General features: G+C 40.9%; 1 protein-coding gene across 1 annotated transcript; it reads right to left on the bottom strand.

The window, feature by feature from the left end:
• Positions 1-4,188: 4,188 nt before the first annotated feature.
• On the bottom strand, positions 4,189-22,719 carry Cnep1r1 (CTD nuclear envelope phosphatase 1 regulatory subunit 1). Its single transcript, XM_027405522.2, has 6 exons — positions 22,596-22,719; positions 21,660-21,731; positions 15,767-15,840; positions 10,944-11,053; positions 10,354-10,408; positions 4,189-5,497 (listed from the first exon to the last, which is right to left on the bottom strand). Exons 1-6 carry the CDS (start codon positions 22,618-22,620, stop codon positions 5,456-5,458), a joined length of 378 nt encoding a protein of 125 aa, XP_027261323.1. The 5' UTR covers positions 22,621-22,719; the 3' UTR covers positions 4,189-5,455.
• Positions 22,720-23,429: the final 710 nt, after the last annotated feature.

The following is a 23,429-nucleotide window of genomic DNA, read 5'->3' as shown; positions in this document are numbered from 1 at the left end:
CGCACGGCGCATCGGCAGCTAGGAGAGGGCGGGCGCAAGGAGTGCGCGTGCGTGCAAAGAGGCGTGGGCGGGGCCGTCCCTGACAGGGGGTGGAGCCCCGGGCTTTCCTGCGAATGTTAACACACCCACTCATCTCCGCCCGAGGAATGCAAGGCTTCTAATTGAACTATTCAACAGACAAGTTCTGTCTCAGCATAACCTATCACAAGTAGGGGACTGTCTACCAAGAAAGATAACATTCCTTAGTATGCCATGCTTAGAAAATAATCACATAAGTGAAGCTCCCGGATGCAAATTCAAGCCTCTCAACCTTGTAGGTGCAAAGAACCCATGGAGCCACCAAATATTTATTTTATTTCCTTGATCTCTTATCTAGATACAAACTTCCTGCCATACCCATAGTCCAAAGTAGTCTTCACTTGTGTTGTTCGTATGGTCTCTCCGTGCCTGTGATCTTTTCCAAATATCCTTCCATGATTCTTAATATATCCACTGTCCTGCTCAAATCCTTTCAGTGGCTTCTCTTCTTCTGCGGATAGTTTTGAAAATCTAGCTAGGCTGCCTCATCTCACTTCACTCCTGTCCCCTGATCTTTTTAGAGCCTGGGGTTCTTTTAGAGCCTGGGGTTTCGAATAAGCCACTTAACCCACCACCTTCACTTTTTTTGTTTTGTCTGTTTGATACAGGGTTTCTCTGTGTAGCACTGGCTATCCTGGAACTCACTCTAGACCAGGCTGGCCTCAAACTCACTGAGATCCACCTGCCTTTGCCTCCTGAGTTCAGGAATTAAAGGCTTGTGCCCCCCACACCCTGCTAAGAAGTAATTCTTTATGGGTGCCTTTTCTGACTTCAGGCAGAAATAGGTCTCTCTTGAGACAAACCCTGTTCCTTTGCTTCAAAACACAATGAAGAATTGTCACCTCTGTGTCTATCTGTAGTTGCACAATTGCTGTCTTTCCAGCTGAAAACTCACATCTTGTAAGGACAAGATACCCATTCCCACACATCACTGTATCCCCAACAAGAGCTTGGAACAAAATTGTCATCCAATTCCTTAAATGAACAGAGGGACAAAAGAAAGATCAGGAAATGCAATCTAGATGGATTAGAATTAGAATTTAGACAAGATACAAATGTATTTCTACTGTTTCTTTGTAGGCATATACAAGGGGAAAAATAATGCAAAATCTTAACTATGGGATGCTGAATAACTAGTTTGATGCCAGGCAAACACCAGAACAAGAACTGTTACACAGAGAAACCCTGTCTCAAAAACAAAAACAAAAAAACCACCACATGGGAATAGTAGCATGTCTCTTTAATCTCAGCTCTTGAGAGGCAAAGGTAGCTGAATCTCTGTGAGTTCAAGACCAGCTGGGGCCATGTAATGAGTGAAACTCAGACTACAGAGTGAAGGCCTATCCAAAAATAATAAAATAAATAACAAGTTTTACTTGCTGTTCTTGGGAGGAATTTCCCAGTCACCCATAGTTGACAGTTTTAGAGCCCAGTGACTTAACCAACCTATTTCGTGTGCTTCGGATTGAGCCTCTTTTCTTGAAACAAGCTTGACATAAAAATATTTGTCTGGCTTATTGGTGGTGTTGCATGCCTTTAATCCCAGCACTCAGGAGGCAGAGGCAGGTGGATCTCTGTGCATTCAAGGCCAGCCTGGTCTACAGAGTGAATCCCAGGACAGGCTCCAAAACTACACAAAGAAACCCTGTCTCAAGGGTAAAAAAAAGATGTTTGTCATAAACTATTGATCTAACAAATTTTGTTTGTTTGTTCTTTCAAGACACGGTTTCTCTGTATAGCCCTAGTTGTCCTGGATCTCACCCTGTAGACCAGGCTAGCCTTGAATTCACAGAATTCCCTCTGCCTGCCTCTGCTCCTGAGTGCTGGGATTAAAGGCATTTGCCGCCAGTGTCCCACTTAACAAATTTTTTTAAGTGTGTGTGATGTGTGTAGGCACACATGTCACCTTTTTTATGTGGAGAAAAGAGGACTACTTTGTGGAATTGGTTCTTCCCATGAACCTTTATAAATAGAGTTCCAGGAATCACATTCAGGTTGCCAGGTTTGCACGGTAATGCCTTACTTAATGAGTCATCTCATTTTTTTTTTTTTTTTAAGGATTACCTATCCTATTTTCTCAGACATTTATTGTCCCTTCATAATTCTGTAATGTAGCATCCCTAAAAGAACTCTGAACTATTTTGTTTTGTTTTTGTTTTTCAAGACAGGGTTACTCTGTGTAACAGCTCTGGCTGTCCTGGAACTTGCTCTGTAGACCAGGCTGGCCTCGCACTCAGAGATCTGCCTGCCTCTGAACTATATTTTCTAAAAACTTTTGGGAGTCATGTAGTTGTAAAATCCTCTTCAGATTTTTATTTCATGGCATTCTGCTTCATGCTACCAGTACCTTCTCTATAAACCAGGAAGCCTCCTCACTCTCCCAGAAGTCTTCTTGGACTACTCTTAGGTCTAGGCAACTGAATAGCTTAAGTTTACACAATGTCCTAGCATTTATCATCTGATCATTACCTAGAGCATATTCTCAGATCTAGTTAAAAAGTTGTTTTGTGGGAAGGGCCTAGGCCTGGCCCAGGATGATGTGGTAGACTTTGGGGAGCCCCTTTTGAGGGCCTTACCCTGCCTGGGGAGTGGAGGAGGGATGGCTAGAGGCAGGTAGGATGTTGGGGGGAGGGAAGGGAGAGGGAGAAGGGATTGACATGTGAAACAAGCTTGTTCCTAATTTGAACTAATAAAAGAATAAAATTTTTAAAAAGTTGTTTTGTTATAGGTAGGGATGCATTCTGGAGAGATAGGCAATACCTAAAAAAAAATGGTCAATTTATGGGGCCTAACCTATTGTCCTCACTCTCCCTACTGTCCCAGCAGACACATTAACATGGGCCTGCCATTTATTTTGTGTGCCCATCTCTCTCTCTCAATTGTCCACAACTGTCAGCAAATGTGTGCACATGGGGGCTGGGCATGAGCATTGGTGTTAGAGTGATTGCCTAGCAAGTGCAAAGCCCTGGGTTCCAGCACCAGTGTTTCCAAAAAGTGCACACAGAAAAGATATACCTGCATGCTGTCCCTACTAGCCTGGGAGCTCCCTGCAGGGAGGGTGCATTGATAGCCTGTATTAGCAGTGCAGCTGAAATAAGTCTCTAGAGATCTGCTTTCCCTACCTGCTATTGCCCCTGGCTCATGTTGCCCTACATTAAATGATTAGGTAATTATCAAAGAACTTCAATGGCAGGAGTCAGCTAGGCAGTCCTCTGGTTCACTCACCAGTAAGACTGTATGATCAAGGAGAGGTTTCTCGATTTACAAAATTTTTGAAACATCAAGGGAGTATGAATAATTTTGATTATTTCAAAAGACATAATTACTTTCTAAAGGAAAGCTGAATGTTGAATGCTTTCAACAGATGTGGCTGGCCAGCAGGTGTGGTGATTATGTAAATACTGACAGCTCTGAAAAAGTTGCTGTTGGACAGTCTGCTGCCCATTCAATTCCACATCACTCAGTTATGAGCAAGTCTTTCTGCTCAAATAAGAGTGCTTGTTTGCTATGTTAGATGCTTCTAGGGGAAAAGAGTCAGAATCTTATCACACACCCAAATGAGTACTCCCCTGCCCCCAATACTCAGGGCCTTAAAAATCTTCTTCAGCTTTGCACTCTTGGAGGAAATTCCCAATCCAAGTCTGTAAGAGCAACATGACAAAACCTGCATTTCCTGAGTAGAAGTCAAGCATTATTAGACCACGATAAATAAGACACGGAGAAGGCTAATAGTTCAGAATAGTACCTGCAACTGTGTTTGGTCTGCTGGACAGTTACAATAAGATATAGAAGCAAGAGATGGCTCAGCAGTTAAGAGCAGTAAAAGCACTGGCTGTTCTGGAAGATGTCGGGCTCAATTCCCAGCTCCTACATGGTGCCTCACAAACATCTGTAACTCCAGTTCCATTGACTCTAATGCCCTTTTCTTACTTGCACAGACACCAGGCATGTAAGTGGTACACAGACACACATGAAGACAGAACACTCACACACATAAAAACAAAGAAAATTAAGTAAAATTTCTAATTTGGAATTAGCTTGTATCTGATACATAGAATATGTTTACATTTTTCTATTTTGCAGACACAATAAACCAAAGAAAAACTCTAATCAGTTATATATAAAGTATTTATTTTTATGCACATATTTACCTACAAAATTTACAGAAAATAAAACAATGCAGAACATACAGAATACCCTCTTATAGAGTTCTTGGAAGCAGAGGGTTTTATTGCTGCAATTCAAAGAATGCAATTTTATACACAGGAAAGTCAAGATGAACACGTTAGTTAATGGCAGCTTTATTCAATGTTTTTGTCCTATTATTCGAATTTAGTTTCATATTAGATGAAATTTAAAAATTGCTCATGAAATAATTTAACTTTTTCAAAATCTTCTAATAAACAGGTAAAAGGCACCTCTAGTACTTTAAGTATTTACAGCAATCCCATTGTTCATTTTCAGGGCTACTGTGGTACACGTGGCTGTTGCGCATACACAGTATGCCATCAACACTCTCCAGCAGGCTCTGGTTTGTGGTGTGGTTCCTGTTACTGGTGATGGACTGGGCCCATCAGCTACTTCAGGACAGTACTAGTCTAACATGTCTACCACAGCATAAAATCCAGTCACCTAAAATAAGGACTGTCAAATTCCCAGACAATACATAATTTAACTTGTACAATCAGAAGACTTTGGGGTGTTTTTTTAAAATTCTTTTTTAAAAAAGTAATTTAGTGTTAAATGAAAACAATTTATGAAAAATATAACAATAGTTGCCAGAATCCAGTATTGGGCTTAACAAAAAATTATCGAAACATGTATAAATCTTCAACATAATGGAAAAGAGATTTTCTCAGTCTAAGTAGAGTCTGATGCTTTTCCTGCAGCACAATGGAAAGAGGCGCTGAGAATGAAAGGCACACATAGTAGCCAGTTTTAAGGAGCTGTGGAGATGCCAAGCAGATGGTTCCTGAAATACTGGTGCAGGAGAACAAAGTCCAAACATTTTTCTCTTGGTTTAACATTGGCATTGATTTGCTATTTACAGTAGTTTGCAAAAATACATTATAAAAACTGAATGAGGTTTGGTTTCTAAGTTTAACTTAGTAACATACACACATACTTCATCTGCAAAATTCTTTGCAGGAGTTGAAGTATTAAAGTGACACTAATACTGAACACAGGTAATCACAGGTACTGAAGCACTGAGAGCTCAGTCATCATCATCGAGATAATCTGGGCAAATATTGCACGCTTCTTGTCACTTGTTGCTAAACCGTCACATACCCAACTCCAAAAGGAATCCTCTATGGCGTTTGCTGTATGACTTATTTGAAGAAGACTGGTTTAGGTTCCCTAACAACAGTGCAGATTGTCATTGAACGTGAGGTCTAGGTTTCAAAATTAGCTTTCCTGTCTGTAAAAAAGAAAAACATAAAAAGTCAATTCACAGTTAAAAACAACAGCAGTTACTTACAAACTTTAAAGGCATTGGAGGACCATGGCTTACCAGGTAAAGAAAGGTACTTGTGCTGGGCGTTGGTGGCACATGCCTTTAATCCCAGCACTTGGGAGGCAGAGGCAGGTGGATCTCTGTGAGTTCAAGGCCAGCTTGGTCTCCAGAGCAAGTGCCAGGATAGGCTCCAAAGCTACACAGAGAAACCCTGTCTCAAAAAACCAAAAAAAAAAAAAAAAAGAAAAAAAAAAGAAAAGAAAAGAAAAGAAGAAAGAAAGAAAGGCACTTGCTGCCAAAATTGATAACCTGAGATCAGCCCCCAGAACCAATATGGTAGAAGGCAGAGAACTAGCTCAAGTCTTTCTCTTTCCCATCAGCACTGTAACATATGGTGTGTGCATACTTGGGTGCCCATGTGCATGCATGCATGCATGCATGCATGCATGCATACACACACACACACACACACACACACACACACACACACACACACACACACTCTACCAATAAAAATGTAAAGATTTTCTTGTAAAGGGTATTTGATGGAGCCAGTGAGGGTTCATTGGGTAAAGGCTCCTACCAATAGGTTTGACCTCAGTTCAGTCCCCAGGACCCAATGTGGAAGGACACAAATGATTCCTGTGAATTGTCCTCTGAACTTCCCCTGCCTCTCAAGTGCTGGGATTAAGGGGTATGCCACCTTAATGCAACATGCACTTTTGTCCTGATGTTTTGTTGGGTATCTAATGTTTTACAGTGGTACTGTTCAGTTATGTTGCCACTAGCTATATGAAACTGAGTACTTGAAATAAAAATAGTTTAAATTGAGATGTCCTGTAAGACACAGAGAATGTCGTATAGTTAAAAAAAGAAAACCACTGGACAGAGGTTGCAACTTTTGGCCCAGGGCAGGGGAGGAGGGCAGTAGCAGAGGCAGAGGTGCACACCTTTGATCCCAGCACTCAGGAGGCAGAGGCAGGCGATCTCTATGAGTTTGAGATCAGCCTGGTCTACAGAGTGAGTTCCAGGACAGCCAGGGCTACACAGAGAAATCCTGTCACAAAAAAAAGAAAAAATATTGCAACTTTTTAATAGATTTGGTGTGTTTGTGTTATTTGCTTTTTTGGTTTTTTTGTTTTTGTTTTTGTTTTTCGAGACAGGGTTTCTCTGTGACTTTGGAGGCTGTCCTGGCTGGTCTCGAACTCACAGAGATCCGCCTGCCTCTGGCTCCCAAGTGCTGGGATTAAAGGCATTCGCCACCAAGCTAGCCTTGTTGTTTGTTTTTTGAGACAGGGTTTCACTATATAATATCCTTAGCTGACCTGGAAGTCACTATGGAGACCAGATCAGCCTTGAACTCAGACAGATCCACTTGGCTTTGCCTCCCAAGTGTTGAGACTTATGTTTCTTATTAAGCTAATTTATTTATAATACATAAAATTATTTGGACAAACTACTTCTTTCCACAAAAAGTTTTCATTTTCTTAAGTCAAAAAGGGGCCGAGAGATGACTCAGCAGTTAAGAGCCAAAAAGGTGGACAAGCATGGTGGTGCATACCTTTAATCCCTGCACTTGGGAAGAAAAAGCAGGTGGATCTCAGTGAGTTTGAGGACAGCCAGAGTTGTCACACAGAAGGACCCTGTCTTGAAAGACCAGAAAACCAAACACAAAACAAAAAAACCCAGCCAATGTGGTATGTAGTGGCTCACAAACATCTGTAACTCTAGTTCCAGGGGATCGGACATCCTCTTCTGGTCTCCACAGGCAACAAGTACAAACATGGTGCACAGACATATATGCAAGCAAAATTCCTGTACACAAAAAAATAAATCTTAAAAAAAAAAAAGGGCTGAAGAGATGGCTCAGACGTTAAGAGCACTGCTCTTCCAGAGGTCCTGAGTTCAATTCCCAGAAACCACATGGTGGCTCACAACCATCTGTTATGAGATCTGGTGCCCTCTTCTGGTATGCAGATATACATGGAAGCAGAATGTTGTACACATAAAAAAAAAAAAAAAGTAAAAGAACAGCCAGGAATGAATATTCACATACTGCTGGTGGTCAGAATATCCTAAGAAATGTTTTTGTAGTGCTGAGCCAGGTATGTAACAAGTAAGTTATAACAGCAACAATAAAGTATATACCATAAAATCCAAACTTTTCTTTCTAGGTGTTTATCTGAAGGAAACTAGATTCGGGTTGAAGTGTTTACACAGATGTGTTACTTTCCTAACATATCTATTCAGTAGTGTTTGGTTTCCTACTATGTGCCAGGTACCACGTGACATGCTAAATATTTAGTAATAAATCACACAAAGCAGCTTCTACCACAGTGCATTTAATTCCAGTGGGAAACAGAGGACACTCGCAGTATGAAAGATGGGAAAACAACCTATGTCAAATAGGAGGTTAAATTACAACTCAACCAATAAGCAATTAGATATAACAGAAGAATTTCAACTAAGATAATTTGGGTAGGGAAGTAAGCCTGGGACTTTGCACATGGTTAATGGTCAATAATTAGTAGCTCTTAAATCCCCCATGTTGGGTCAACATGTTCCTTTACTAGAACCTAGTAAGAATACACAACAAAGGCTGGGTGGTAGTGGTGGCAGCAGTGCACACCTTTAATCCCAGCAATTGGGAGGCAGAGGCAGGTGGATCTCTGTGAGTTCAAGACCAGCTGGTCTACAGACTGAGTTCCAGGACAGGCTCTAAAGCCACAGAGAAACCGTTTCTCGAAAAACCAAAAAAAAAAAAGGGGGGGGAGGGGGCTAGAGAGATGGCTCAGAGGTTAAGAGAACTGACTGCTCTTCCAGAGGTCCTGAGTTTAATTCCCAGCAACCACATGGTGGCTCATAACCATCTATAATAAGATTCAGGCATGCAGGCATACACAAAGGCAGAATGTTGTAAACATAATAAATCTTTAAAAAAATAATATTTTAAAAAGTCACCTAGATTCTGGTTTCTTTTTCAACTTTCACTTAAGGTCACTTAATTTTTGTTAACTTCTTGCTATCTTAGAATAGCATCTCTTATGTGTGTGTGGTTATACATTCATGGTGTCTGTGCACATGTGGAACTTGTTCAAAGTTCAGAGGACAACAGCAGGTATTCTGCTCCATCATTCTCCACTTTACTCTCCTCAGACAAGATCTCTCACTAAACTTGGAGCTAGCAGCCCCAGCAATTCTCCTGTCTACCCACTACAGTGCTGGGATTACAGGTAGTTGGGTGGCCATCCCTGGCTTTTTAGCATATTTTCATAATAGTTTTTCCACTATTTTATGGAGGTATAATTTTTTAAAAATCAGATTCATTTTACTTAATGTATATGAATGTTTTGCCTGCATGGATGTAGGTGGACCATGGGTATTTTTGGTGCCCTCACAAGACCCACAAGACCCAGGCACTTGCCTGTGCCTCCTGGGACTAAAGGTATACACCATACCTGTGTTTTTGTTTTTTGTTTTTTAATTTGCATTGGTGTTTTTCAGACATGTATGTCTGTGTGAGAGTGTTAGACTTGCAGTTACAGACAGTTGTTAGCTGCCATGTGGGTGCTGCGAATTGAACCCAGGTCCTCTGGAAGAGCAGCCAGTGCCACTGAGCCATCTCTCCAGCCCACCATACCTGGGTTTTAATTTTAAGGGTTTTTGTTTGTTTTGTGTTTTTTTCTGGTTTTTGGAGACAGGGTGTCTCTGTGTAACAGCCCTAGCTGTCCTGGAACTATCACTATCTCTGTAGACCAGTTAAGTTTTGTTTTTTGAGACAAGTTTTTCTATGTAGTTCTGGTAGTCCTGGAGCTCACTATGTAGACAGACCAAGATAGCACTGAACTCACTGAGCTCCTCCTGCTTCTGCCTCCTGAGTAATGGGAATAAAGTACATCACGATTTTGTCATTAAGGAAGATCAAAATGAGATGGCATGGTGATGCACACCAGTGATACCAGTAATCAGAAGGCTAAGGCATGAAAAATGCAGGTTTGAGACCAGCTTTGATGGCTTAGTAAATTCTAGGCCAGCCTAGGCTACAAATCAAAACACTGTCTCAAAATTTCAAAAAAATAAAAATAAAAATAAAAGATTAAATTGTCAACCCTACCAATTATTTGGCCCCAATGACTGTTGAATTGAGACACCCACAAAAGTCTATAGACTATAGCCCTGGCTGGTCTGGAACTTGCTATGTAAACCAGGCTTATCTCTGCCTCCTGAGTGCTGGGGTTAAAGGTGTGTGCCAACAAGCCTGACAAAAGAATTCAGGTATAATCTTGTTTTGTTCAGATAAGGTATTGCTATGGAGCCCAGGCTGGCCTTAACCCCTTTGCTGCTTTTTTGTTTTGTTTTATTTTAGGACAGTATTTTTATCTTCAGGCTAGCCTCAAATTTGTACATAGCTAAAGAGAGCATTGAACTTTGATTTTCCTGCTTCCATCTCCCAAATGCTGCGATTACAGGTGTACACCATCATGCCTGGTTTCATATGGTATTAGAGATCAAACCCAAGGTTTTATACATGTTAAAAATCATTCTACCAACTGAGCTACACCCAGATCTTGGCTTCACACTCTTGATTCTTTTGCCTCAGTTCCCTAGTAGGGAGGATTGCCTGACCCACATGACCAAAGGTCTGTTTTCCTAAAACTAAACATATAAGTACTCTCTCAGAATTTTTGTTATTTGAAACAGGGTCTCACTATGTTGATCAGGGTGGCCTTGAAGTAATCCTCTTGCCTCCCAATGGCAGAGATTATAGATGTCAACAATCATACCCGGCTACAGATACATTCTAATGAAAAAATACTTACATCATCACAAGACATATTATATTCTGCTAGTACCGTTCGACATCGAGCAGCTATACTGAATCAATGCTGTCAAAGGAAAATTACCAATACAAAGCAAGCTTCTGTTATAGTTTAGACATGAAATTGCCCCCAAAAGCTCATGTGTTAAAGGCTTGGTCCCCAGCCATTGGCATGTTGAGGTAACTGTATAATAAGGACAAACTTCATCAATAGAAAAATCCACTGATGCATTCATAGCTAAGGGGGTGGGTGGGACCTAGTCAGAGGATGCAGGTCACCTAGGAGGTGACTTTGAAAGACATTGTTTTGTTACTGACCCTTCACTCTCTGTTTCCTACTAAAATGAGGTGAGTGGGCTTGTTTTCCTTCACACTCCTTGCTATGATGTGCTGCCTCACCGTAGCCAAAACACAATGGAACTAGCCAATCATGCACTAGACATCTTAAATCATGAGCCCAGACAAATCTTCTCAGGTACTTTGTCACTGGGATGGAATGTGATTAATACAGCTTCTACCAACCACTTAGATGACAAGGACAGGTCTTCAGCTTAGTTCAGAAAACAAAATTCAACTCCTGATAAAGGATACATTGATGGTGCGACTACTCTTTTGTGTATGCCAGCAAAGAACAAGCCTATTAGAGTTATACAGCTAATTGTGAAAAATGGATGATTCCATAATGACGTGAAGAAGGACACCTGTAAAAGAAAAGTGTGAGATATAAAAATCTTGGGATCCTACCCAGAAATGCATGATGTTTTATCATCTAGACTATAAGGGTGTGAAGACTTCCAACACTCTAGTTCTCTTTATTGCTGTGCTGTGAAAATGAAACACATGCCCATTTCAAATTCATTCCTATAACCAGAAAACCACCCCACCAAAAATCCTGAACTCTCTGTTCAGTGAATGAAGATGAGGCCTTTAGTCTGTATCCTACCTCTCCCCACTCCCCGCCCCCCCTCGCCCAAGACAGGGTTTCTCTGCTTAGCTCTGACTGTCCTGGAACTCTGACTCTGTAGACTAGACGAATTTCAAACTCACAGAGATCTGCTTGCCTCTGCCTGAGTGCTGGGATTATAGATGTGCACCCCCGCTTCCCCCAGCTGGAGGCCTTTAGTCTCAATGAAAACAAAGATTAAATTTTATTTAATTATCTCCCTGTTGAAAAGCTTCCTTAAGGATGGGGTGGCAGTGGTGGTGATACATACCTTTAATTTCAACACTCAGGAGGTAGAGGAAAGTAGATCTCCATGAGTTCAAGGCCAGCCTTGTCTACATAGGGAGTTCTGGAGACTTTGTCTCAAAAAATTAAAACTACCAACAAAAGCTACATTAAGAGAGTTGGGCCAGCTCTGTCACTGATGACCAGGTCGAACTGCAGACTAATCTTCATCTCCTGCCCCACTTCCACACATATGCTACCTTCCCTATAAACTTAATTCTATAGCTCCTCCATCACCTTTGCTTGAAATAAATAAAGCTTATTTGAAATTTCAGAAAATGACAGTTTTGAAGCTACTTGAAAAATAATGAAATAAAAAAAAAGAAAATTTTAAAGTTGTTTTTGAAGGTAAAGATTTTACTGGCCACAGAACACTGAAGCAGGGAAAACTGGGAATGGGAAGGCTTCATTCAGATCTGGGCATAATGAAATGACTATAGAAAAGTTGAAAATACACAATTCTAAGAATATGTATGGACAAGAGTCCAGGATCCATGCTTGGAATATGAGAGGGCACAAAAGGCAGAAGGGTTGGAAACTGAAACATAACAAAGTAAAAAGATAAACTAGAAAAAGAAAGTAAATGGACTGCTAACTACATGGAAGAAACCCTAAGGGAAGCACAGCATTCACCCCACAAGAGATATCTCAGGGTTTAAGACAGAGAGCTAAATACACATACACATTCAAGACAAAGAAATGTACTAGGTATATGATTCAATAAAGCCTAGTGAAAGAAAAAGGTTCAAACAGAAGGAGGGAAATATTTCTGCAATGAGGTTATGCTGAAGACAAACTAATGTTCCAGAGGACTTTGACCTGGTACTTACATTGTAGTCATGGCAGCCTAGAACTCACAGCAATCCCTGTGCTCCAGCCTCCCAAGTACGGGAAATATAGACATAAGCCACCACATTCATCCCTGAAGAACAATCTTTTTACTATATCTGAGGTTTACTGGCCAGCAAGATGGCTGGGTAAATAATGGTACTTGCCATCAAGCCTGATAACCTGAGTTCAATCCCCAGGACCCATATGGTGGAAGAAGAGAGCCAATTTCCCCAAATGATCTTCACAAGAGTGATTCGAGTGAGCACACACACACACACACACACACACACACACACACACACACACACACACACACACGAGCGAGAGAGAGACAGAGACAGAGACACAGAGAGACACAGAGAAATATATGTAATTCAAGGAGATTTGAGGGTTTTTTGTTTGCTTTTAGGGACAGGGTTTCTCTGTGTATCCTTGGCTGTCCCAGAACTTGCTCTGTAAACCAGGCTGGCCTCAAACTCAAAGAGACTCTACTGCTTCTCTCTCCCAAGTACTGGGATTAAAGGTGTGTGTCACCAAATCTGGCTAAAATGGACATGTGTCTATAGTTAGCACACACAGTACTCTGTATTTAATTTGTAATGTGAGTATAGTCTATGTGTGTGCACTCACTTGTCTCTCACTGAACCTGGAGTTCACTGATTTGGCTGAACTGGCTGATCAGCAAGCCCTGGGATACTGTATCATCACCAACCCTGTCCTCCCCCCAGAACTATGGTTACAGACATAGACTGCCACGTGTGCTTCTACATGATTGTCAGTTATGAACTCTGGTCCTCATACTTACACAGCAAACACTTCACCCACTCAATTGTCTCTCAAGCCCTAATATTTTATAATCTAAAAGTTGTGTGTTACTTTTCTGTTGTTATTTAGCAACAATGCCTCATCATGCAACCCAGGCTGCCTCTGTCACTCTAAACTCCTGGTTTAGTCTCCCATGATGCCAAGATTACAGGACTGCACTACCACCCTGGCTTTATATTTTCATTTTAATTAGGTCAGTTATAATAGCCTCCTTCCCTCCATGGCAACAATCAATGGCATCTAAACAGCAGTTTCCTTCTTTCAGGAGTTTGCAATATCCTTTCTCTCCCTGGCTTTTGTATTCATACCTCCTGCTTCAGACACAATTGCTGGTTAGAACTTTCATCAGGCTTGGGGTTATTAAATACTGAAGTAAAAAGAGCCAGCCCTAGGGCTAACGTCTTCTCATCTAATTTAGAAGATCATATTAACTACAGAGTTTTGGGCCTATTTCCGATTACATTTAATTCTTCGTTTTATTAAGATCTCAACTAGCTGCAATCAGCTTATATTTTTCTCAATTAGAAGTAGATTCATTTCCCAAGATAGAACTTTTTTAATCTTCTTGCCAGCCTCCTTTCACCCTCCCCTACAGCTGAGTACCAAGTACAGCCTTCAGATCAGATTTTATAAATGAACTCACAGGAGAGTTTCCTGTCTGCCATAAAACACCCTCTATTAACATAAAACTCTAATACCAACCTCCCCTGCTTCCTGTCCTTTTCCATCTTCACTCAGCGGCTACATGCTAAACAACCCCCCCTGGCTGTCTGAATTGCCAACTAGATTGATGACAAAAGCCTTATTATTAGGTTTCCCCTTCTGTATAACTTTAAAAGTAGAACATAAATCTACAGATGTACTATACTTAATTATAACTTTAAAAAGGAGAGCCTAAGCTGGGTAGTGGTAGCACGTGCCTTTAATGCCAGCATTTGAGAGGCAGAGACAGATTGATCTCTGTGACACTGAGGTCAGCCTGATCTACAAAGTGAGTTCCAGAGCAGACAGAACACTGTAAACAGTAAATCATTTAAAAAGAAAGGAGAGCCTACTTTTAAGACTTCTGTAAAATTGTAAGACTGAACTTATAGCTGGGGAGAGGTGATCACTGACAAGCCTGAGACTAGTCAGGTGTGGTGGTGTGTGCTTAGAATCCCAGCACTTGGAAGGCAGAGACAGAGGCAGGTGGATCTGTGGTCTATACAAGTTCCAGGACAGCCAGGGCTACTTAGTGAGACCCTGTCTTGAAGGGGGGTGGGGACAAAAAACAAAAGAAAGAAAAACTCAAGATTTGCTAATAAAAAAAGATTGAGCTTGAAATTATGGCAATAGGAGAAAGAGGTGGAAACTTCAGGAACATTCTATCAGTTTTTATCAAATAACCCTTCCAGAGCTAGCATTATGAAATTCAATATTGCACTTGGTATAGTAAACCTCTTGCACAGTGCCCAGCGGGAGATCTCTCAGTGTTCCCTATATTAAACACCAGGCAAGAAACGTGGAAGGACTAATGGGGAGGGGGGGATCTTTGCTAACCAAGGAGCTGGCAGGTGTTCTCGTCAATGACAATGAAAACACATGGAATTAATTGCAACTCCTAGGATCAGGTCACTTAGAGATCAATTTATAACTCAATTCTATCAACTTTGCTGAGCTATGTGGCCTAGAAATCAGTGACTTGGTTTCCTTCCTGATTTTGGCCACCTGGTCTAATCTATTTACCAGTTACACTTGTCTATTTTTTTTTCCTGGCATCTCAAATGCTTTATGGGATACAGAAAGGTATTATTAATAGATAATTCACTGAATTACAATTTTTAAAAGCTGGTACTAAGCAGGCCAGTATGGTGCACACCTTTAGTCCCAGTTCTTAGGAGGCAGAGGCAGAGGCAGAGGCAGAGGCAGAGGCAGAGGCAGAGGCAGGCGGATCTCTGTAAGTTCAAGGCCAGCCTGGTTTACAGAGTGATTTCCAGGACAGCCAGGGCTACATAGAGAAACTGTCTCAAAAAATAAACAAGCAAAAAATAAACAACGACAAAAAAAAGCTGGTACTAATAATACTAGATGAACGAAACAGAAGGAAAAGAATGTTTATGTAGAAATAGAAAAAATTTTAAAAATGAATTAAATTACAGTATAATTTTTAATATCTTTTCTCTTATAAAGATAATTAACCCATGCTGGGTGGTGGTGGAACACATCTGTAATCCCAGCACTTAGGAGGCAGAGGCAAGTGGTCTCTTGAATTTGAGGCCAGCTTGGTCTGATCTACAGAGTAAGTTCTAAGACAGCCAGGGCTACACAAAGAAACCCTGTCTTGAAAAGCACACACACAAAAAGTAACTAACCCACACCAGCCAGCCAGCTAGAGCTTTCCTTAAGCAAACTATTACCGAGCATGTTGCTAATATAAGGATTAACATCATTAGTAGCAGACACAGGTAGCTTGGCATCATATTTCATGATTAACATTACTACATCCAGTATCTTATTTAATCTGCTAAAGATTTTAAAATGAAATTTCTACCTTTTGTGTCTCAGGATCTATTAGCCAGTTCCAGGCACCAGTAGCTGTACATACAGACACCACTATAAGAAGCACTGGTGAAAGATAAACAGAAAATTAGTAAGCAAACACACCCCTTATCCCTTCATGTCTTGATACCCCTTCCATCAGTGCCTAACAGACACAGCCAAGGAATGCAGCACTTGATCAAACAGCAATGATAGTGCTCAAGAGTCAGACTTGACATCTTAAGGGACTCTCAACATTCTGAACCCTGGGAACCGAGGATGATAGCAACTTCCTCTTTCTTGGCTAGAATTCACAAGAGTGAAGTCTAAAACTTAAAAACCAAGAAGTCAGATGGCAAAACTTCTACATAAGACTCCATGTTACAGAACTTTGATTGTGGTTTTGCAGATCTGTAAACTTGAATTGAAAAAAAAAAAATCTTCCTATTTTCTAATGTAAACACACAAAGGCTCCTGTCTGAAACACACAGAAGCCCTGTGAGTTCTAACTGAGGGGCTCTTCCATCAAGACTACTGCTGTTGAGTTAAACAAAGGCCAGTGTTGGAGTCATGTGGAGGATGAAGTCACTGTGGAACAGACCAATCAGTACAGGTTTTTAAAAGGGACTTAAAGAAACACTTAAAGAAATTTCTACAGCTATTACAACTTGAGAAGGGTTTAGTTTTTCCCACTAAACTTTTGTTTTAAATTCCGCATTTGTTTAGCTGTATATACGTATGTATGCACATGTATGTGCCATGTGCACATGTGGAGGTCAGAGGTGCCTGTGGGAGCTGGTTCTATCCCTACATCAGATGGCTGCTGGGGATTGAACTCAAGTCATCAGGTTTGGAGACAATCAATTTTACCTGCTGAGCCATTTGCTAGGAATGCCCCCCACCAATCTAAATAATTATAAATTGAAGAATAGATGGCATTAATAAGAAAAGAATGAAAGGAAACTGTGATAGTTAATGTTCAGGAAATAAAGACAGTTCTTTTATTTCAGTAACATTGGATAGATTTTGTTTTAGGTATTTAGTAATACAATCAAAACTATTTTCTGAGCTAAGAACAATTTAAATGCAATTCCTTACTCTGTATTTCCAGAGAAATTACACTGGTACTTTTATAAAAATGACATAAAATGGGCTGGAGGATTGGCTCAGCAGTTAAGAGCACTGGCTGCTCTTCCACAGGACCTGGGTTCAATTCCCAGAACCCACATGACAGCTTACAACTATCTGTAACTCCAAGATCTGACACCCTCACACAGACAGACATACATGCAGGCAAAATACTGATGCAAATAAAAATAAATTGTGTTGAAAAAAAATGACATAAAACCAGAACCAAGATATTAGAAAGGAGTTTTTTTAAGATTTTATTTATTTATTATGTATAGAACATTCTGTTTCCATGTATATCTGCACACCAGAAGACAGCACCAGATCTCTTACAAAAGCTGTAACCATATTCTGTAAGTTTTGATTGATTAGATACATAAGTAGTGATTTTCTTGTTCTTGTTTATGAAAAAAACTGTTCCCAAACCTTTGCCAGAAAACCTTTTAAAATGTGTGCAGTTCTGCCCTATCTTGTGAAGTGGCATATGAGTTACAGTTTACTCACTATCTGCTTCCTGCAAGTGCCATCAACTTGCATGTACCAATCAAATAAAAACATATATAGAAATCCTTTCTAGGGGCTGGAGAGATGACTCAGAAGTTAAGAGCATTGTCTGCTCTTTAAGAGGTCTTGAGTTCAACTCCCAGCAACCACATGGCAGCTCACAACCAGCTATAATGAGATCTGGTAACCTCTTCTGGCCTGCAGGCATACATGCAGGCAGAACACTGTGTAATAAAAAAATAAATCTTAAAAAACTGCCGGGCGTTGGTGGTGCACGCTTTTAATCCCAGCATTCGGGAGGCAGAGGCAGCCGAATCTCTGTTAGTTTGAGACCAGCCTGGTCTACAAGAGCTAGTTCCATAACAGCCTCCAAAGTCACAGAAACCCTGTCTCTAAAAACCAAAAAAACAAAACAACAAAGTCCTAACCCTTGACTTCAGTAGTGCTTTTTTAGTCTTGAAGCCTGAGTCAAACCTTGAAATAAGATATGTCTTTGCAGGGCTGAGATGGCTCAGTGGATTAAAGAGCACATGCTGTTCTTGCAGAAGACTGGAGTTCAGTTCTTAGTACATGGTGGCTTACAACTGTCCTTAACTCCAATTCTAGGAGGCCTAGCACCCTCTGCTGCCCTCCTTGGATACTAGGCATGGACAACGGTAAGCATACATACCTGCAAGCAAAATGCTCATATGCATTAAGATAAATATAATAATTAAAAAATGGCAGTGGTGGTGTGCACCTTTGATCCCAGAACTTGGGAGGCAGAGGCAGGCGGATCTCAGTGAGTTGCAGGCCAGCCTAGTCTACAAAACAAGTTCTAGGACAGCCTGAACTGTTCACAGAGAAAACCTGTCTAGAAAAACAAAAACAAAATAATAATAAATAAAGTAAATAAAGGACCAGGTTCAATTCCCAGAACCCACACTATGTGTGGCTCACTACCTCCTCGGATACCAGGCACCCATGTGGTACACATATACATATGCAAGCAAAATACTCATACATACAAAATAACAAAAATCTAAAAAAATTTTAACAAAATAAATAAATAAATAAAAAGCCCATGTCTTTGTGCTGTCCAGCCATAGAGAGTACTTCTAGCAAATACAAGGCCCAGAATTTGAGTCTCAGAGCTGAAAAATAGGTTCCATCCCAATTGTATTTCTAGGTAGAAACTAAATCTGCATCCAGCTTCCTATGACTAGTCCAAAGCTGAGTGGTATAACACATCTGTGGTCCCAACAACTGGGGAAGCAGGCTAGGAGGATCACTTGAGCCTAGTAATTAAGAGGCCAGCCTGAGCAAGACAAGGAGATCCCAAATCCAAAATGATAAGGGGTAGAGGGAGGAGAAAAAAAAAAGACAACTTGTCTCAATACAGATGAGCAGAACATTCTCTTGGCTGTATCAATGCTTTTATGCTTGTTCACATTTCCCACTCTGCCCCTTCCTTGGAGCAGTAACTAGAACTCATTCAAATTATACTTTATAGCCTTCATAATACTTCATAATACTTAGGAATAGGCAGTGGTAAGGTGAAAGCATTCGGGGTCAGGCTACAAAGTACACCATTATGCTGTATTAAACATCAACTAAGGAGGTCATCGAGATGCCTCATCTGATAACAGTGCTTACCCTCAAGCCTCATGACCTGAGTTCGATTCCCCGGGCCCACATGGTGGATGGAGAGAACTGTCTCCTACAAGTTGTCCTCTGACTTCAACATGGGCTGTGGCATGCTAGTAAACCTGCATGCATGTACACATGCCCACAATAAACATATGTAATATAATATTTCTTAAAAATAAACTAACAGAAAGTCATAAACTTTGTTTTTTAAGTATGTAATTTTATATGTATGTACCTGAGTGTATGTATGTACACTCTATGTATGCAGGGCCTACAGAAGTCAGAAGATTGTGAACTACCTTGTGGGTGCTGGGAACCAAACTCAGGTCCTCTGCTGAGCCATCCCCCCAGTCCTATGTTTTAATCTTTCTAGGTATAAAATGAATTTTTTTTAAAAAAAAGCAAGAGTGTTGTATATGCTAAGCATATATTCTACCACTGAGTCATCCCTCAAGTCAAAATATGACTTTTCATTTTCAAAAAATATTTTATTATTTTAAGTTATGTGTATTTGCATGTGTGTGTGTTCATATGGAATCTAAAAGAGGGTGTCAGAATCTAAAAGAGGCCTGGAGTTACAGGTAGCTGACATGGGTGCTGGGAACTGAACTTGTGTCCTCTACAAGATCAGTATGCACTCTGAATCATGGAGCCACCTCTACAGCTCCAAAATACGACTTTTTATAACAAAATTGTATTTCAACAGCTTGTAGGCAAATTGTGTTTTGCTTGGAGAGACTCTTACATATGTGTATACATGTTCATGTATGTACAGTATGTGTGGGTACATAGAGTCAATGTGTAACTTATTTTATGAGACAGTATCCCACTGAATCTGGAACTCACAGGCTACCAAAGTTTTATTGCATGTTTTCAATCAAAGTTATAACTTTTTTTTTTTTTCTTGGACCAGGGTTTCTGTGTAGCTTTGGAGCCTGTCCTGGCACTCCATCTGTAGACCAGGCTGGCCTAGAACTCAGATCAGCCTGCCTCTGCCTCCTGAGTGCTGGGATTGAAGGTGTGTCCACCAATGCCCGCTTAAAGTTATATAACATTTAATAAAAATGTTGGAGCTTGAGAGATGGCTCAGCAATTAAGACCACTGGATGCTCTTCCAGAAGTTCATTTCCCAGCATCCACATGACAACATGCAACCCTCTGTGACTCCAGTCCTAGATCTATTGCCCTTTTCTGGCCTCTTTGGGCACACATACACACACACACACACACACACACACACACACACACACACACTCTCTCTCTCTCTCTCTCTCTCTCTCTCTCATAATACACAGATATACATGCAGGCAAAACACCTAAACACATGAACTAAAATGAAAAAAAAAAAAATGTGATTTTTGTTTTGGAAAGATAGCTGAGCAGTAAAAAGCACTTGCTGTTCTCACAGAGAACCTGGGTTCAGTCCCCAGCACCCACAGTGGCTTATAATCACTAGCGACTCCAGTTCCAGGGTATATGATGGCCTCTTCTGGACTCTGCAGGCACCAGGCTGTACATACATATATGTAGACAAAACACTGATATACTTAGAATTTTAAAAACATGTATGTGTTTTCATAGAAAAACAAAAATTCAGCCAGACAGTGGTGGCACATACCTTTTATCTGCAGAGGCAGGTGGACATCTGTGAATTTGAGGCCAGCCTGATCTACAAAGGGAGTTCCAGGACAGCCAGGCTGTTAAACAGAGAAATCTGTCTCAACAAAACAAACAAAAAAGAAACAAACAAAAAGGGCTAGAGAAATAGTTCATAATTTAAAAGAGCACTGGCTGCCCTTCCAGAGGTCCTGAGTTCAATTCCTAGCAGCCATATAGTGGCTCACAACAATCTATAATGAGAACTGGTGCCCTCTTGTGGCATGTGTATACATAATAAATAAATAAATCTTTAAAAAAGAAAGAAAAATATATCCATATAAAACATTCTGTTGCCAGGCAGTGGTGGCACACGACTTTAATCCCAGCACTCAGGAGGCTGAGGCAGGTGGATCTCTGTGAGTTCCAGGCCAGCCTGGTCTACAGATCGAGTGCCAGGACAGGCTCCAAAGCTACACAGAGAAACCCTGTCTCAAAAAAAACAAAAATAAATAAGTTAAATAGTTTGTCCTTTAAGGGTAGCCAGCTATAATTTTTTTCTTTAAAAAATCTTGTATTGGGGCTGAAGAGGTGGCACAGTGGTTAAGAGCACTAACTGTTCTTCTAGAGGACCCAGGTTCAATTCCCAGCAACCACATGGTAGCTTATAATTGTCTGTAACTCCAGTTCTAGGGGATCTAACACCTTTATACTAATGTACATAAAATAAAAAGTTAAACAAATTATTTTTAAAAAATCGTGTGTGTGTGTGTGTGTGTGTGTGTGTGTACATGATATGTTTAGGCATGCATGCAATAGCACGAATGCAAAGGTTAGAAAACTTTGTTAGCCTATAATTTTCTTTCCTTAAGCATTTCTTTGTAATATATCGTTGACACATTTAAAAGTTGTCTAAACACGGAACTCTCATACTGAGTAAAACAAGCCTTTCTTAGTCCAAATTATTAAATGAAAGGAAGTCATTCCTACTTAGGAATAAAGTTATCAGCTGCACTGCATTTTTCTTTAGAAAGCAATTGGCAACTTACTTCTCCAGCGTCCAGTGGCAGGTTGCAAGCAATGAATATACTCAGTAAGTCTTCTTTCGAAAGCCTTGAGATCTAGGCAAAGAGAGTTCAGTTCTCTACCTGCGCTTTCCAGTTTGAACTTACTAAAATGAAACTTAGGTCGATAACTGCTACAGGTCTTATACATCCAATCACATGTGTCATTCATTGTTTGCTTATGATGGCAGTTTTAAGTAAACAACAAAAACATCACTTTTCTTTAATTCCAATTTCTGGAAACCAATACGGTCTACTTTTAGAAGCTTGAAAAATGGTATGTGGAAGACTCAGCCAGAGCCACAAGCTGGAATTGGGGGACTTGCAAATAAAAGGACCCAAACCTGGCTGAATTCTAATTCTGTGGAACCAATTCTGTTGAAACATCAAAACCCATGAGGTCTACTTGACTGCAATTATCCGATTCAGGCTCTAGCTCTTATCATTAATTGATGGTTATGTAGTATGGGCTTACTAGACTTCCGTAGACAGATAACGGGCTGTGCAAAAGACACTTCCTCCCCTCCTCGGAATGGGTTACCGGTGATCGTGCGGCCAGCAGCAGAGCACCTACGCCTTGTGCTGTGACAGGGCGTACCTCTGAATGAAGTGGGGTGCTATTTCCACAGTGGCTTTTTTTTTTTTTTAACTTTGGAAGGCCAAGAGCACTTTGAAACCCCGGCAATTACCGGAAGCCAAGGAAGAAATTAGGGTTACGGCTCTTGGGGCTGACAAAAAAAAAAAAGAAAGAAAAGAAAGAAATAAAGAAAGAAGAAAAGAAAAAGAATCCGCACTCCACAGCACGCAAAGAGAAGGGCCCCCAGCCCGAGCCGAGAGAACGCGGCACCCCTCCGCCCGTGTCCCCTCACACCGCCCTCGCGGGCCCATCTGCCTCGGGAAGGGGCGGGCGACACACTCTACCTTCCGCCTGTTCCAGCGAGTTCATGTCGGGCGGCAGCTCCGGTCACCGCCGCGGCCCGGTCCGCATCGCAGCCCTCAGTCCCGCCCCGGCCCGCAGCGCCAACTCCCACCTCCAACCGCTCCCCTCAGCCCCTCCCCTTCGCACTGCCCATTTTCTAGAAACGCTGATTTTACTGGGTATCTTTGTCAGACCTCTTAACTAAAGTAGTTTTCTATTGGCTAATTTCAGCAAACGCCTTCGGTGGGTTAGACGGTCAGCGGGAAGAGCCAAGAACAGCAGGCAGCTTGGCATATATAGCCATGGCGCCACCTCCTGCCTCGGGGAGGAACTGCAGGCTGGCCAAGCGTACTTCACTTTTACACATTTGGTTTCTTTTTTAGTTCTTTCAGTCTCTAAACAGCAATTGAGTGCCCACTACTTTCTGGGAAGTGTTCTGTTGTTAAGGATAGATCAAAAAGCTATCCTTGCCCTCAAGAAACTAAAATATGTTCAAATGTAAGTAACTAGAAGCCCTCAAAATAGATTTCTTGATTAATGGTACCTCTTTCTTAGATATCCAACTCCTTCAAGAAGGGTTTCTCTCTTAGTTATTTTCTCCTTATGTCATCCGATACTCATAAATAATAAAGAATGCAAGATACACGTCTCGGTTACTATAACAAAAATATGTACAGGGTTAGCAAAATGGATATTTGATTATAATGTCCTGTTTATTTCCTGGTAGTCATTGATTCATTCAAGAAATATTTATTGCATGACACACTAAGCATTGTATTTATCCAAGATACAATTATGATCAAGGTAGATAAGATTGTAGTCCTCACATTGAAAGG

This window comes from Cricetulus griseus, chromosome 3 (genome assembly GCF_003668045.3).
Source record: "Cricetulus griseus strain 17A/GY chromosome 3, alternate assembly CriGri-PICRH-1.0, whole genome shotgun sequence".
In the NCBI taxonomy this organism is placed as follows: domain Eukaryota; kingdom Metazoa; phylum Chordata; class Mammalia; order Rodentia; family Cricetidae; genus Cricetulus; species Cricetulus griseus.
This window is presented reverse-complemented; position numbering and strand designations above follow the sequence as displayed.

Excerpts from the sequence above, each read along its gene's own strand:
- Cnep1r1 (XM_027405522.2), bottom strand. The coding sequence starts at position 22,620 with ATGAACTCGCTGGAACAGGCGGAAG. Across the intron at positions 11,054-15,766 it reads TAGATCCTGAGACACAAAAG|GTGTCCTTCTTCACGTCATT; the intron begins GTAGAAATTTCA and ends TTTCTTTTACAG. Across the intron at positions 10,409-10,943 it reads AGAGTAGTCGCACCATCAAT|TATAGCTGCTCGATGTCGAA; the intron begins GTATCCTTTATC and ends GCATTGATTCAG.